Here is a 15,251-nt window from a genome sequence, read left to right on the forward strand (position 1 = left end):
TTGAGTTTAAAGAAATAACATTTATTAACACACAATCAGTCCAATGTTAATTTACAGAACTTAACACAAAATCTTTTAAACTGTTCCTTTTGTGAAGAAATGCATCAGTCTCTTTTTAAGCCACAATCTGCAGCATCAGAAGCATTTCATCACCCTTCAGAAATCATTAATCCAACAACATGGTGGCATTAATCATGCTTTTGCAGCCAACTGCTGTGCCCTCTCTTCTCTGAAGCCCTTGAGCAGCTGGTTGATGAGAGTCAATTCATTTTCCTTTCTCACAGGATAAAGAGATGGAAAGGGGTTGCCTTTGTACTCCAGGACGGCCATCTTGGCTCTATCGAGGTTCTCTCTGTTAGGAATGCGTGCCATGCGCGTGTAGCCACCTGGCTGACTCTCAAACCGCGGCGCAATGACTTTAAAGAGCTTTGGAACCAGGTCCTTTTCCTGGAGAGAGGAAGCAGACACAAACCTATCTTCATGCACACCATTTTACATTCAAAGACGCACAGTCTGTACTTTCACAAGGATGAAAACTTTAGAAACATACCGTCAGCCAAAAAGAGGCCATTTTCATCGCTTTCTCATCAGTATCTCCCTTTTTGGCGTAGTCGACCAGCTGGGAAGATGAAACAAGAAAACAACTACAGTCAAAATCAATCTGAGTCAAAGAGCATTTAAAATCCCAATGTACCACATGGTTAACTCTCTCCCAGTGAATACAATAAGTGAGTAAAGAGTTTCGGGGCAGATTAGTATCGAGCTGTGGCGCAGTGTAAGACTGCGGCTTTCACACTGTGGTGTGGTTTCCAGGAACACTGGAGCATCCTGGAGGAAGTCTAAGCGGATCTGCAGAAAGACGATCACTGAGCTGTGTCTGCACTGTGCTGACGTTTAAAAGAAAGACTGAACTGATCACAACTGAAATAACTACAAAGAGCATCGACATCAACCTGCAACTGCAGCATCATTTATAGGACAGTCGGTTAAGGTTATCTTTGAATTGTAGAATGGAAACATACTCTACATCCTGTTTTCAGACTCTTAAGTGCATAAAATTGTGTTGCACTTTTATCATTTCAAATAATTAATAGTTTTTATTTATTTTTTTAAAGGGAGCGCATCCATCACTCCCATAACTCGGTCGGTAAAGTGTAACTCATGCAAGGTCTTCACAGTCCGCACCTCACTTCCTTTCTCTCTTGCACTTTGCTCTTATATCTTCACTGAACTTGTTCACAATAAAGATTGCTAAAAAATAAAGATATTACATAAAAGGCTGAAATATACCATTTACGACCCTTTATTATGCAACTGAGCTCCAACTCCTTCTTATATTGTGGAGATACTTACACAGCTTCACAGTGTAAAGAAGCGAACTCGATGGGCAAAGATAAAAATGCCCATAACAACACATAAAGGCCTAACAGCTGATGATGTTTGTCAAAATGAAAACCAAGTTTGTACAGCTCTTAAAGGGCCCAGAAGCAAAGACGCCATCATGGAAGAAGTCTGAAATGATAAACAGTCTATTGACACTTATTAATCAGAGATAAAAGATAATTAGTAAGACAGGAAACCAACAAGCTAATGGTCACTATGAATGAGCTACAGGGTTCCTTTGTGGAGATGGGAGAGACCTTATAGAAGGATAACTATTAAAACAGCACTCCATTTGTCAAGCCTGTATCTGAAATGAGTCAACACTGAAGCCATCCCTCATTATCCCCTCAGAATGCCAGAAGCAAAATGTTCTGATCTGACGAAACAACTGAACTACAGAGCACATAATCCCAACAGAGTATGTGGAGAAAACCACAACTAAGGCTACGGCTACACGAAAACGAAACGAGGTTTTTTTTGAAAACGGGTACGAAAATTCTTGCGACCACACGGCAACGCGCTGCTGGTCCAGACGAAAACGATGAAACGATGCAGTACACACGCCACTGTGTCACGCCACGCTGTGAGACAATAGAGAAGTGTTAAAATTGGCTCACAGCGTCAACGTGTGACTGACGCAAAAACGTTTTAGCTGTAACAATGGAAACGAAACGAGGCCGTTTTCAAACTTTCCCACTCTGGAACCCGTTCTCAAAAACTATCGTTTTGGGGTAGTGGGAACGCCGGCTCCGTGTGGCCGCGACAGCGAAACGATAAGAAAAAGTATCGTTTACAGTGAAAAACGTTTCCGTGTAGCCGCAGCCTGAGTATCACCTCATTAAAGCCATCATGCAGTCAAACGGCATCAATCTGTGGGGGTGAAAACTTTTTTCAAAGTGCTCAGGATATCAGGTTTCTCTTCAACAAGAGAACAACCCTCAAGCTTGCTGCCAAAATGACACAGGGCTGACTTCAGGAAAGTTTTGAGGCCACAAGACCATTACTAAGAGCATTAAAATTAGCTGCCATTACTGCCAAGAGTGCCTTAGTCATATACTAAGTGAAGGCTCCGAGTACAAGTATAAATTGGATATATTTTTCAGTAGTCCAAAAAGGCAAATATATACAGTTAAAACTAAAGAGTGCTTGCAGAGCTTAAGGAGCCATTTCACTCGGCTCATTGGCAGGAAACATGGCTCCGACTAAAGAGCTGTCAGTGGAAGTGATGGCAAGGCTTTCAAAAAGGTGACTCAACCCAGAGAGTTGCAGAAAGATGTTGGCTGTGTCTAAAATTTAGAGCAAGTACAAACAGAATTGGAAGGTTGTAAAAGCATTTTCTTTTTTAAAATGAGGAAAAAAAAAAAACAGGTTCACCAAGGAAGGTGTCTGAAAATAGACAATAAGAAACAAATTAAATTCAAAACAAATGTGGAGAAACAGGAGGTGATGTTTGAAACCAAACCAAAGGAAACTGGCTTAAGAAAATTTGATTTGGTTCCAGAAAAACCAAAAACAAGGTTAAACTGGGCTTAAGAGAAGCAGTCATGGACAGTGGATGAAAGTGATATTCAGTAATGAACCAACAATCTGCTTAAACAATATTTAAAGATGACTGAAAGTCCTGAAAGTATCTAAACTGTCAGTAAAGCCAGAGGAGCTGAATGAAAGGAATAACTGTGACTTTATCTCGAGTCCACTTCATTTTTTCCTCTACTTCATCTGATGAAAACTGCAAACAAAAAACAACATTTGTATAATAATTATTATTTTTTCTTCTTTTTTACGAGGCATGGGGGTTCAGCCGTTAAGTAAAGCTGTTTTTTTTGCTGTTGCTCTCTTAACAAAATAAAAAAAGATGAGCGAAAATCCAACAAATCACCATTATGTAGCAAATGCCATATTGAAGAAGGTACTCTTCTCCATTCCTATTGTTTGTGTACTAAATTATTCCCTTATTGGTCTTGCATATTTGAAGCCTTAGCTGATATGTTTCATAAGGAGCTGAAACTAGACCCACTTTTGATTGTACTTGGTGTTTCCGATCAGCTCTCTCAGTTTAATAAATATCAACAATAGTTGTTATCCTATGCTCTTATCATAGCGAATAAACTTAATTTGAGGTTTTGGAAAAAAACAGAGGTTCCATCTGTCAAGTTGTGGCTGGAGGAAATGGTAAAATTATCTCATCTGGAAAGAATACGGTTCTTACTAGCAAACAAACTGAAACGATTCGATAAAACTTGGCAACCCCTTCTACAACATATTGATAACTCAATTTGAAGCTGAATTAACACAAGCCTTGAAGTGATTATATAAGCCCCAGGGGAGGGGAGATGGGTGGGGGACAGGATATTTATGTTTATGTATGTTATGTTAATTTGCTTTCGTATTGTTTTTTGGGTTTTTTGTGTGTTTCAATTAGAAAAAAAGAGGACGAATTTGTATTGTGGATGTCTTAATTTCCATGATTGTTCCCTCAATAAAATTGTTTAAAGAGAAAATCCAACAAATAGGTTGGGGCTCATCACACCTGTATCAAATCTTTGTTGCCAACATATCAGCAGCTGCTTTTCATTCCTTCAATCGACCAATCTTTATTTATAAAGCGCTTTTTCTGCAGCAAAATGGTACCGAGTGTTTTACAAAACAATGAGAACAGACCAAAAAGAATAAACAAAATATAAAACAGCAACCTTTCAGTGGTAAATCTCACGTCTCTTTCGTACCATTTCATTTGGCATGTGCAGACAAACTGAATCTGACACATTTTGTAGCATTAGCTTTTGGCTAGTTGACAGCACCCCAGGTCGTCCTCACCTTTTCGGCATAGAAGCGGACCTCATCTGCTCGAGCCCACGTGGTTTCTATTCTCTCGTGTCGGACAAGTCCAGTCAAAATGTTCCGCAGTATGTTGATTCGGGATTCCGGGCCCATACCAATCCTCCGGGCCATTCGGCCGTGGGAGATCAACATTTGCAGCGTGAGGCGCATCTTGTCGTGTGAACCAGAGTCTGCGATTAACAAACAAAAACCAAAAAAAAAGCTCAACCTAAGTGTAGAGTCTATAAACGCCTCCCTTCGATCAGGTGCCACAATGAAAGAACTTAAAACTTGAGGTCAGTTATGTCAATGCTAAGATTGCTGGGTTTGACATTGGCTGTGCATCGTCTAATTTGTCCGACTTAGTCATGGAACCAGGAAGCTATAGTTCCGCTAAGTTCAACGTTGTAAGAAATCTTTGACCCACTCGAAAACTATCAAAATAATAATGACTATAATGATGACAATAGTTATAATAGTAGTAACAATAATGTACTTATGCTAGTTAAAATGCAAATGATAATAGATGTGGGAGTGGGACCCTTTTTTTCAGAAAACTGGACCTTCCATTTATTCCAGAGTAACTAACCGATGTTTCAGTGGTATAGCTGGAGTTTTGATATGGTGGTGATCTCACAACTGTAACAATATGCTTCAACGTTGTTTTTTTTCTTTTCTTATTTTCCTTTCCTTTTAATGTTTCTCACTTGTCTTATTCTTTTTTTTATTTATTTTTTTATACATACTGTGTTATTATTGTTCATACATTTTTGCTATTCTATGCTAAGCTGTTTTTTTTTTTGTCCTTAGTCTCTGTCATAGGGGTTGTGTTATTTGTTCTTTATCTGAAAATATTAATAAAAAGATTGTGGGAAAAAATTGCAAATGATAATGATTTTCCTCAATGCTTCTTTGTAATGTTTTTTCTTTTTCACCATAATTTGTCCAACTTCATGGCTGTCACCCAGTTGAGACTTTTAATCATGTTTATTATAAAAATGTTCACAGTTTTTTATTAATTTATTAATTTATTAATGAAGTTCATCAAAATGTTCTTCTTTGTATAAATTTACCAGACAGTAGGAACACTAACCAAAACAAATGTAAGCATGATAGCTGTCCGTTTTATTTGCAGAAAATATTGCTGTTTGGAAATTGCTGTATCAGTGGAGAACAGTTCTAGACTTAGTGAGAAGCCATGGTGCTTTGCAGCCAGTCTGTGAAGATGCAGACCTGATTGAAGAGAGGGGGAAACATGATTGGAAAACACCTACAGAGAGCTGTCTCAGCTTGGGCTGAGGGAATGTTTCTGTTGTAAAATAAAAATAAAAGCTTCCTTGTTCTCTACCTTTGCGTACACACCGGGGTGGTTTCTCTCTGCACATCCAAAACCCCAGGACACAACACCCTGCAGCTCTCCATTGCACACAACTGGACCTCCAGAGTCCCCCTGTTAGTGGGAACCACAGCCAAGGAGTGTCAGCTAAAGTGTTTGGAATGCCTCACAAGAAATAAATGGTTTGTTTCCATTTCAAAGCCATAGTTTCAAACCTGGCAGGAGTCCTTGCCTCCCTCCAGAAACCCAGCACAGAACATAGCCTCAGTGATCATGCCAGGATAGGAGTTGTCACATTCCCCATCAGAAATGATGGGGATATCCAGGCACTGCAGTTTGTTACTGTCAGCAGCTACAGGGTTAAAGAAAGAGAGGCACATGAATCAATGAAAACTTACATTGGAATGAACAGCAGTCTCATATGTGGAGACCATGTTTGATACTCACAGGAGCTCATGGTCACACCCCATCCAGAGACTCTACACATGGTGCCAGCTGGGGCACAGCTGGTGGGCAGAGCCACAGGCTGAACATACTGGTTGATGATGGCGGGTTCGCTCAGCTTGATCAGCATGATGTCATTGTTAACCAACCAGGACTCGTAGTTTGGATGTGGGATCACACGGGAAGCAGGAATGATCTGTTCATTGCCATCCATAAACCAACGGTTGTGATCACCCAGAACAATGTCCATTTTGCTGAAAGAGAAGGTGGCAGTTGCGAGGGGTGTAGAGGGAATGAATATCATGAGGGAGCGTGTGTCAGACTCACGATTTGTAGCAGTGAGCAGCAGAGACAACCCAGTACTCATTGACCAGGGAGCCACCACAGAAGTGATAACCAGAGTTCAGAGACACCTGATGGGGCTCAGAATGAGGTGTACACTCGAATCCCCCAACAATTTTGTCATCCTCAGTAGCAGCTACAAAAAGCAATTACATGTCTACAAAGAGGAACTAGCATCTACACAAAAATGTTTTCGTATGTCTTTGGTGTTTTTTGGGTAATGGATTTTCCGTCTGAAAGGCATACTTTTCCCCTTTTAAGATGTAAGATAAAGCATTTCAAAATACTGATGCTTTCTAAATGTGGTTCATACTCACAAACAGCTCCAAGGAGCAGAGCAAAGACCAGAAACTTCATGATTACTTGATGACTGATTGAAGTTGCAGGGTTGTTTCTTGATATGTGCAAAGTTTTTATTGACTGCTTTAGCTTATCCTAACATTGAACACACCCCCTGTTGCTTCTGACCAATCAAAACCCTCTGAAAGAGCTAATTGGAAACCCTTATCAGGTTTACTGAATGTCCTGTCATTGGAGAAGTTTATCGTGTTAAAGGTAGAAATGAGAGTTTTGCTCATTTTTATCAAAAAAGTGCACCTGACTGGCTGACTTTTTTGTGGTTTAGATACCGTGTATGTATCTTAGGTTGTAAAGACTTGAATGACCTTGACTGGATGGAGTGCCAGGTGAAAGCACTCTCACAGTCTACAGGGAAAACTCCAGTTTGGAGCAGCTACTTGAAATGTAAATATGAGCAGCTGTTTTCTCTTGCTCCCCCTTTAAACCGTTGTGTTTCAGCTCTGCGAGGGTCTCTCTAATTCAGGAGAATACACGACAGTGAAGAATATAAGATCTGAATGCTCTGGTTAAAAAATAATATAAAACCGTTCAAGGGATTTTCAGTGGGATATGAACAAGACTGTTCAAGTGTTTAATATTGTGATAAAAAGACCAACGATAAAAATATGCAACCACGATCATTATTTATTATAAGAAAAGTTTATGAAAATCCTATTTTTCAAATGTTACTGATTTGGTTTGAAGTAACAGATTGCACCCAAGTATATGTTATTCAGATAAAATCTGTCTTTCTTTCTTTTTTGTTAAACTTGCATTTATAAGTTTATAGCTCAGCTTGTGTCACTTTGCCCTGGATTCCAAGCTATGGCTACTTTGATTTTTTATGAATCCACCTCAGCTTCAAAACTTCATTGAGAGATTTTCTGCTCATTTCTACCAATAAGCAACAGGACATGGGTGCTTCCATTATACTTATTTCTTTATCTTATTTCTCCGTGGATGTGTTGTTTTTTTGACAAATACATTGAGCTGTGGCACATTTTTGGAGGTAGTAAATTGTTTCCAGACATGATTGTATATGATATGGTGCCAGATGATTTTCAGTAAAACAAATTAAAAACAAGAAAAATGAATCATAACTTCTGCTTTAAGAATAAAGGAATCTCACAAAAATGTGACAGGTAGCTCACAAAGATGTTGGGCAACATGCCAATATATGTGTCAACATTATCTTCTAATGGTATGAATATTAAAATCACAATCACAGATCTCAAAAGATGAACTGTTGTCTGATTCCTATTTGGAGATAATAGGAAGCGTTTGATCTGACAAGCTGTTTATTTGTGCAAGACAGACTCGTCCACAGATATCAATGCTGCGTACAGCAGTGGCACTTTAAAATGTAATAACTCATTTGGTGAATACACTGGTTTTGATTTCAAAATTCTATATGTAATGAATTTCTTTCTACAGGCATGTAACTGAGCCTTTTCTTCTGTGCCATCAATGTAAAATATTTGAGTCAAAGCCTGTTGGAAAACTGAGAAAGAAACATAACAAATTTAAGAAACAAATGTGAGTTAAGGTTTAAGATGTTATTTATTTGTATGGAAAATGCCTGCACATTATTCACAATTCATCAACAACATTGGAGTTAGCGAGATTGTGGTGAAGGGATCAGGCTTAGTTGCTGGCCATGGTGCTCTCCAGCCACTCGTTGAAGATGCAGACCTAAAAAGTGAAGAAGACTAATGTTAGAAAAGATAATCAATGTGTCATTGCAGTTCAAACAGACAGAATTGAGCTCAGCTTGACACAGAGCCTTCTTTAGACATTTTTCCTCTTCAAAAGTTACCTTGGCGTAGACTCCAGGGTGGTCCCTCTCAGCACATCCATAGCCCCAAGACACAACACCCTGCAGCTCACCGTTGCACACAACGGGGCCACCAGAGTCACCCTGACAACAGAGAGTGAAGTGAGTATTAAATGACAACATAGCTGATTTGTGTGTTTTCTATATGCTGATTTCTGCATGAACACATTCAAATACCTGGCAAGAGTCCTTGCCTCCCTCCAGATATCCAGCGCAGAACATGGCATCAGTGATCATGCCAGGGTAGGAGTTCTTGCAGTCACGATCAGACAGAATGGGAATATTCAGGCACTGCAGCTTGTCACCGTTAGCACCTGGGGAATAAAAGTAGATTTAAAGAAAATTTTAAAGATGCATTTGTAAAAAAGAAATAAACATGAGAGTAGTGCATGAATCATAACTCACTGGAGCTCATGGTGTTGCCCCAGCCAGCAACTCTGCACATGGTGCCAGCGGGAGCACATCTGGAGGGCAGAGCCACGGGCTGCACGTTCTGGTTGAGGGTGGCAGGCTTGCTCAGCTTGATCAGCATGACGTCATTGTCAATGTTGTAGGAGCTGTATCTGGGATGGCGGATGACTTTGGAGGAGCTGATAAACTGCTCGGTTCCCTCGTTGACCCGGATGTGGTGCTCGCCCAGACGCACCTCAACACGGCTGAAACAATTCAAAGTGTCAACATAGAGACACACAAAAATATCCAACAAAAGCTAATCAAAGCAAATCCAAGCCGTAATTTTGAATGAACGAGGAAAACTTTATGCTTACGACTTGTAGCAGTGAGCAGCAGACACAACCCAGTTCTCATTGACCAGGGAGCCACCACAGAAGTGGTATCCAGAGTTCAGAGACACCGCATGGGGCTCAGTATGGGGCTGGCACTCAAACCCTCCGACGATCTTGTCGTCATCAATGGCAACTGAAAACACAGGTCAGTAATTTGTTAATCTTTTTTTCTTTTACACTTTTGGAGCAAGGCTGAAACATAGCTTATAAAGTGCATTTGAGCCACAATGTAATTTTGAAAATTTGAATCTATGCTGGATAAAGTCGTCACATTGAATAAAACCTGATACTCACAGGCAGCTCCGATGAGCAGAACGAAGACCAGAGACCTCATGGTTGCTGAATGATCCTGTTGATGAGAGGACTTCATATCCAGCCCTTGTATATATAGTAAGGTAGCTCTCTGTTTGCCAAGTGAAAACACCTCCCACTGTTATCTTTGACCAATCAGCATCCTGGATAAAATGTCCTGGATGCTGGAAAGACAAATATTTCTTGGGCTGAGTGTTGGTCTGTAGAAGCATGTGAAATTATATACGAACTATATTTACACTTCTAGAAGTAGATTAAATGTATCTGTAAAAATAGAATAGTAATGTACATGCACTGTAACAATTATGTGCATTTCTGTAAAATAACAATTCATATTACATCTACTTATTGATCTCTAATTACATACTGACTGTATATATTGTGTATATTTATCTTTTTTCTTGGTATTCTTGCATAAACTGAGAAAACATTTGTAGCAATGTCTTCGATATGGAACAACACATCAGGAACAAGATGTAAAACATACAGTATTCATCAACCTCGACATAACTGTAGCTCAGCAGATGGCACGTTTCACAATCAGAAGTGCTGAGTCTAACTACCCAACCCACGTGTTCATACTGTAGATCAGCTACTGGGCGTTGACTCAAAGTGAAAAAAAAGACAGTTCATATTTAAATGACATATGAATGTATTTAAAATCTGCCCTCAGAACGTAATTTTCATAATGATGAATGCTGTTCCACTGACATTTACTGAGGATTCTTTGTGTATAAAAGTTTTCAGCTGTACTGAGCAAAGTAACGTTGAGAAACTGAGATCAAGAATAATTCATACAACTGGCTTGATAAAATAATTCTACGATTAGTTTTACTGATAAAATAATTAAATGCAAAACAATCCACAGAATCAACCTGACTATTTTGGAGGTGTAAATGGTTTCGGACACACTTTTTCGTAGCTATTTGCAGATTTAAGAATATTATTTAAGGATTTATTAATGTTTCTCATCAGCACCATTAGGTATCAAATCAAATATTTTTTTACGGAGAAAAAATGACATTAAATTGCAGAACATTTTTACATGATTGAATACTTTTATATACATTTATATGTGGTTACAATAATATATGATAACATTTAGTTACGCCTGCACAGTGGTGTGGTGGTTAGCAGCGTCCCCTCACTCAAGAGAGTTCCTGGTTTGAATCCTGGCTGGGGCCTTTCTGTGTGGAGCTGGCATGTTCTCACCATGTATGCGGGGGTTCTCTCCGGATACTCTGACATCCTCCCACCAGGGTCGGCCCAAGCCTTTATGGGGCCTTAAGCAGAATTTCATTTGGGGCCCCCCTACCATCACCTCAGCTCCAGATGCCTCATTATTCCATAGGCTACACTGTTATGTGTGTAACGGACCCACAATCATTAGCATTATTTGTAATCATCTTACATTATACAGGTGTCAGCAAACTCATAAATATGGTTTAATTAACTTCTACATAAAGAGTGATGTATAAGTATTGCTCATTAATTTAACTATTTGAAAGTAACATCAGCAGGCTGGAGACTGCATTTATAGTAAACACGTTAAATAGTTTAATTTCTTTCAGATGTGCAATGGCGTGCAAAATGTTCAAAATACAAATACAAAATAGAATCAAATGACATTCACATTATCGTACAGAAAAATAAAGTTGTAATCAAATTTAAATTCAAAATTGCTCTCGAGGCCCCCTGGTGGCGTGGGGGCCCTAAGCGACCGCATAGTTGGCATATGCCTTGGGCCGGCTCTGCCTCCCACTGCCCAAAAACATGCATGTCGGGTTAATTGGTGACTCTAAATTGAACCCGGGCGTGAGTGTGAGCGTGGACCCTGAGTTGGATTAGGCTGGTATAGAAAATGGACGGATGGCTGGATTTAGTTACAATAATATATCATAACAACACATTATGTTCATTCCTAAATGCTTATATGCTACCAAATTCCAAGTAGGAATTAAAGTGTGACTAGTTTAACTGTTATATTAATCTGATATTCTAGTCACTTTATTAGGTATTAGATACAACCCCCCAATAGGAGTTGTTCAATGGTTGTCCAGGCTTTGGTTACTTAGACTGTACATTTTATGAATCCATCTCAGTTTCAGATGACTTCATTGACAGACTTTCTGCTCCTTTTTAACAATAAGTAACAGGACATGGGTGCTTCCATTATACTTATTTCTTTATCTTATTTCTCAGTGGATGTGTTGTTTTTGTTGACAAATACATTGAGCTGTGGCACATTTTTGGAGGTAGTAAATTGTTTCCGGACATGATTGCATATGATATGGTGCTAGATGATTCTCAGTAAAACAAATTAAAAACAAGAAACATAAATCATAACTTCTGCTTTAAGAATAAAGGAATCTCACAAAACATCCGATAGGTAGCTCACAAAGATGTTGGGAACCATGCCAATATATGTGTCAAGATTATCTTCTAATGGTATGAATATTAAAATCACAATCACAGATCTCAAAAGATGAACTGTTGTCTGATTCCTATTTGGATATAATAGGAAGTGTTTTATCTGACAAGCTGTTTATTTGTGCAAGACAGACTCGTCCACAGATATCAATGCTGCGTACAGCAGTGGCACTTTAAAATGTAATAACTCATTTGATGAATACACTGGTTTTGATTTCAAAATTCTATATGTAATGAATTTCTTTCTACAGGCATGTAACTGAGCCTTTTCTTCTGTGCCATCAATGTAAAATATTTGAGTCAAAGCCTGTTGGAAAACTGAGAAAGAAACATAACAAATTTAAGAAACAAATGTGAGTTAAGGTTTAAGATGTCATTTATTTGTATGGAAAATGCCTGCACATTATTCACAATTCATCAACAACATTGGAGTTGGAATAATAGCAAAAAATGTAGCAGAGCAAGATTGTGGTGAAGGGATCAGGCTTAGTTGCTGGCCATGGTGCTCTCCAGCCACTCGTTGAAGATGCAGACCTAAAAAGTGAAGAAGACCAATGTTAGAAAAGATAATCAATGTGTCATTGCAGTTCAGACAGACAGAATTGAGCTCAGCTTGACACAGAGCCTTCTTTAGACATTTTTCCTCTTCAAAAGTTACCTTGGCGTAGACTCCAGGGTGGTCCCTCTGAGCACATCCATAGCCCCAAGACACAACACCCTGCAGCTCACCGTTGCACACAACGGGGCCACCAGAGTCACCCTGACAACAGAGAGTGAAGTGAGTATTAAATGACAACATAGCTGATTTGTGTGTTTTCTATATGCTGATTTCTGCATGAACACATTCAAATACCTGGCAAGAGTCCTTGCCTCCCTCCAGATATCCAGCGCAGAACATGGCATCAGTGATCATGCCAGGGTAGGAGTTCTTGCAGTCACGATCAGACAGAATGGGAATATTCAGGCACTGCAGCTTGTCACCGTTAGCACCTGGGGAATAAAAGTAGATTTAAAGAAAATTTTAAAGATGCATTTGTAAAAAAGAAATAAACATGAGAGTAGTGCATGAATCATAACTCACTGGAGCTCATGGTGTTGCCCCAGCCAGCAACTCTGCACATGGTGCCAGCGGGAGCACAGCTGGAGGGCAGAGCCACGGGCTGCACGTTCTGGTTGAGGGTGGCGGGCTTGCTCAGCTTGATCAGCATGACGTCATTGTCAATGTTGTAGGAGCTGTATCTGGGATGGCGGATGACTTTGGAGGAGCTGATAAACTGCTCGGTTCCCTCGTTGACCCGGATGTGGTGCTCGCCCAGACGCACCTCAACACGGCTGAAACAATTCAAAGTGTCAACATAGAGACACACAAAAATATCCAACAAAAGCTAATCAAAGCAAATCCAAGCCGTAATTTTGAATGAACGAGGAAAACTTTATGCTTACGACTTGTAGCAGTGAGCAGCAGACACAACCCAGTTCTCATTGACCAGGGAGCCACCACAGAAGTGGTATCCAGAGTTCAGAGACACCGTATGGGGCTCAGTATGGGGCTGGCACTCAAACCCTCCGACGATCTTGTCGTCATCAATGGCAACTGAAAACACAGGTCAGTAATTTGTTAATCTTTTTTTCTTTTACACTTTTGGAGCAAGGCTGAAACATAGCTTAGGAAGTGCATTTGAGCCACAATGTAATTTTGAAAATTTGAATCTATGCTGGATAAAGTCGTCACATTGAATAAAACCTGATACTCACAGGCAGCTCCGATGAGCAGAACGAAGACCAGAGACCTCATGATTGCTGAATGATCCTGTTGATGAGAGGACTTCTTATCCAGCCCTCGTATATATAGTAAGGTAGCTCTCTGTTTGCCAAGCGAAAACACCTCCCACTGTTATCTTTGACCAATCAGCATCCTGGATAAAATGTCCTGGATGCTGGAAAGACAAATATTTCTTGGGCTGAGTGTTGGTCTGTAGAAGCATGTGAAATTATATACAAACTATATATACACTTCTAGAAGTAGATTAAATGTATGTGTAAAAATAGAATAGTAATGTACATGCACTGTAACAATTATGTGCATTTCTGTAAAGTAACAATTCATATTACATCTACTTATTGATCTCTAATTACATACTGACTGTATTTATTGTATATATTTATCTTTTTTCTTGGTATTCTTGCATAAACTGAGAAAACATTTGTAGCAAAGTCTTCTATATGGAACAACACATCAGGAACAAGATGTAAAACTTACAGTATTCATCAACCTCGACATAACTGTAGCTCAGCAGATGGCACATTTCACAATCAGAAGTGCTGAGTCTAACTACCCAACCCACGTGTTCATACTGTAGATCAGCTACTGGGTGTTGACTCAAGAAAGTGAAAAAAAAGACAGTTCATATTTAACCTTCATGGTCTTCGGGTCTGTGGGACCCATTTTCAGTTTTTAGCTTAATAAAAATTATACAAATAATTATTTTTTCAAACTAAGATTCATTGGCCGTGGCTCATTTTCTATGAGGAACATAAATCAGAAAAAAATTTCAAGGACCCCCCCCCCCCTGTATACCCCCTCATCACATTTATATTACATACAGGGTCTTCGGGTCCCGGACCCGGGGCTAGTGAAAGTGTGGAAATCATAGGTCCTGTGCAGCCTTATTTTCCCTTACTCCTCTCTGGGCCTCTGTGTGTGTGTGTATGTTGGTAATTTACCAACTTTGTTGCAAAATAAGAGCACCCAACACTTTCTGAACCCAGATTTCCACACATTTCACTCTCTGTCTTGCAGGAATCAATCTTGGGGACCTGACACTATAAATAGCTCTGTCAGCGTGGTTCCATACCACACCTGATCAAGATGGCAAAGCGATTCTCTGTTCAGGCTGCCTTACAGTTGATAGTTGAAGAGACAGAGGGTTTTGATGGTGATGCAGAGGAAGTAGAATGTGAGGATCACCCGAAATGATTATGGACCATAATGCCACAAAAGGAGGGGTGGACAACCTCGATAAGCTGGTGACTGCTTACAGCTGCAAACGGAAGACCCTACGATGGCCTCTGGTGATATTCTTTGATATGTTGGATATCTCCTTGTACAACACCTTCGTCATTTGGATGCAGAAGAGGCGTCTCTTTCTTGAGGAATTGGGGAAAATGTTGGTGAGACCTCAGATTGAGAGAAGACGACATCTTCCAAGAACCCCAATCTCTGCAG

The 15,251-nt window shown here is 39.7% G+C and overlaps 4 protein-coding genes across 5 annotated transcripts; all 4 read right to left on the reverse strand.

Annotated features, from left to right (window-relative positions):
• mrpl17 (mitochondrial ribosomal protein L17) lies at positions 1 to 4,577 on the reverse strand. The gene is made up of 3 exons (XM_075465949.1): positions 4,201 to 4,577; positions 551 to 619; positions 1 to 447 (listed from the first exon to the last, which is right to left on the reverse strand). Exons 1-3 carry the CDS (start codon positions 4,372 to 4,374, stop codon positions 193 to 195), a joined length of 498 nt encoding a protein of 165 aa, XP_075322064.1. The 5' UTR covers positions 4,375 to 4,577; the 3' UTR covers positions 1 to 192.
• An 811-nt stretch (positions 4,578 to 5,388) lies between these two features.
• LOC142380245 (trypsin-2-like) lies at positions 5,389 to 6,682 on the reverse strand. 2 transcript variants are annotated; one of them, XM_075465947.1, is made up of 6 exons: positions 6,643 to 6,682; positions 6,311 to 6,461; positions 5,987 to 6,237; positions 5,755 to 5,891; positions 5,552 to 5,653; positions 5,389 to 5,436 (listed from the first exon to the last, which is right to left on the reverse strand). In XM_075465947.1, exons 1-6 carry the CDS (start codon positions 6,680 to 6,682, stop codon positions 5,389 to 5,391), a joined length of 729 nt encoding a protein of 242 aa, XP_075322062.1. The 2 variants fall into 2 exon arrangements, with proteins under 2 accessions (XP_075322062.1, XP_075322063.1); XM_075465948.1 differs by having other exon boundaries at positions 5,755 to 5,881; positions 5,983 to 6,237.
• Positions 6,683 to 8,267: 1,585 nt separating this feature from the next.
• Positions 8,268 to 9,617, reverse strand: LOC142380247 (trypsin-1-like). The gene is made up of 6 exons (XM_075465952.1): positions 9,578 to 9,617; positions 9,266 to 9,416; positions 8,904 to 9,154; positions 8,676 to 8,812; positions 8,481 to 8,582; positions 8,268 to 8,356 (listed from the first exon to the last, which is right to left on the reverse strand). Exons 1-6 carry the CDS (start codon positions 9,615 to 9,617, stop codon positions 8,309 to 8,311), a joined length of 729 nt encoding a protein of 242 aa, XP_075322067.1. The 3' UTR covers positions 8,268 to 8,308.
• Positions 9,618 to 12,511: 2,894 nt separating this feature from the next.
• On the reverse strand, positions 12,512 to 13,856 carry LOC142380248 (trypsin-1-like). The gene is made up of 6 exons (XM_075465953.1): positions 13,781 to 13,856; positions 13,469 to 13,619; positions 13,107 to 13,357; positions 12,879 to 13,015; positions 12,684 to 12,785; positions 12,512 to 12,559 (listed from the first exon to the last, which is right to left on the reverse strand). Exons 1-6 carry the CDS (start codon positions 13,818 to 13,820, stop codon positions 12,512 to 12,514), a joined length of 729 nt encoding a protein of 242 aa, XP_075322068.1. The 5' UTR covers positions 13,821 to 13,856.
• Positions 13,857 to 15,251: the final 1,395 nt, after the last annotated feature.

The sequence above is a fragment of the Odontesthes bonariensis genome, chromosome 5, assembly GCF_027942865.1.
Source record: "Odontesthes bonariensis isolate fOdoBon6 chromosome 5, fOdoBon6.hap1, whole genome shotgun sequence".
NCBI lineage: Eukaryota > Metazoa > Chordata > Actinopteri > Atheriniformes > Atherinopsidae > Odontesthes > Odontesthes bonariensis.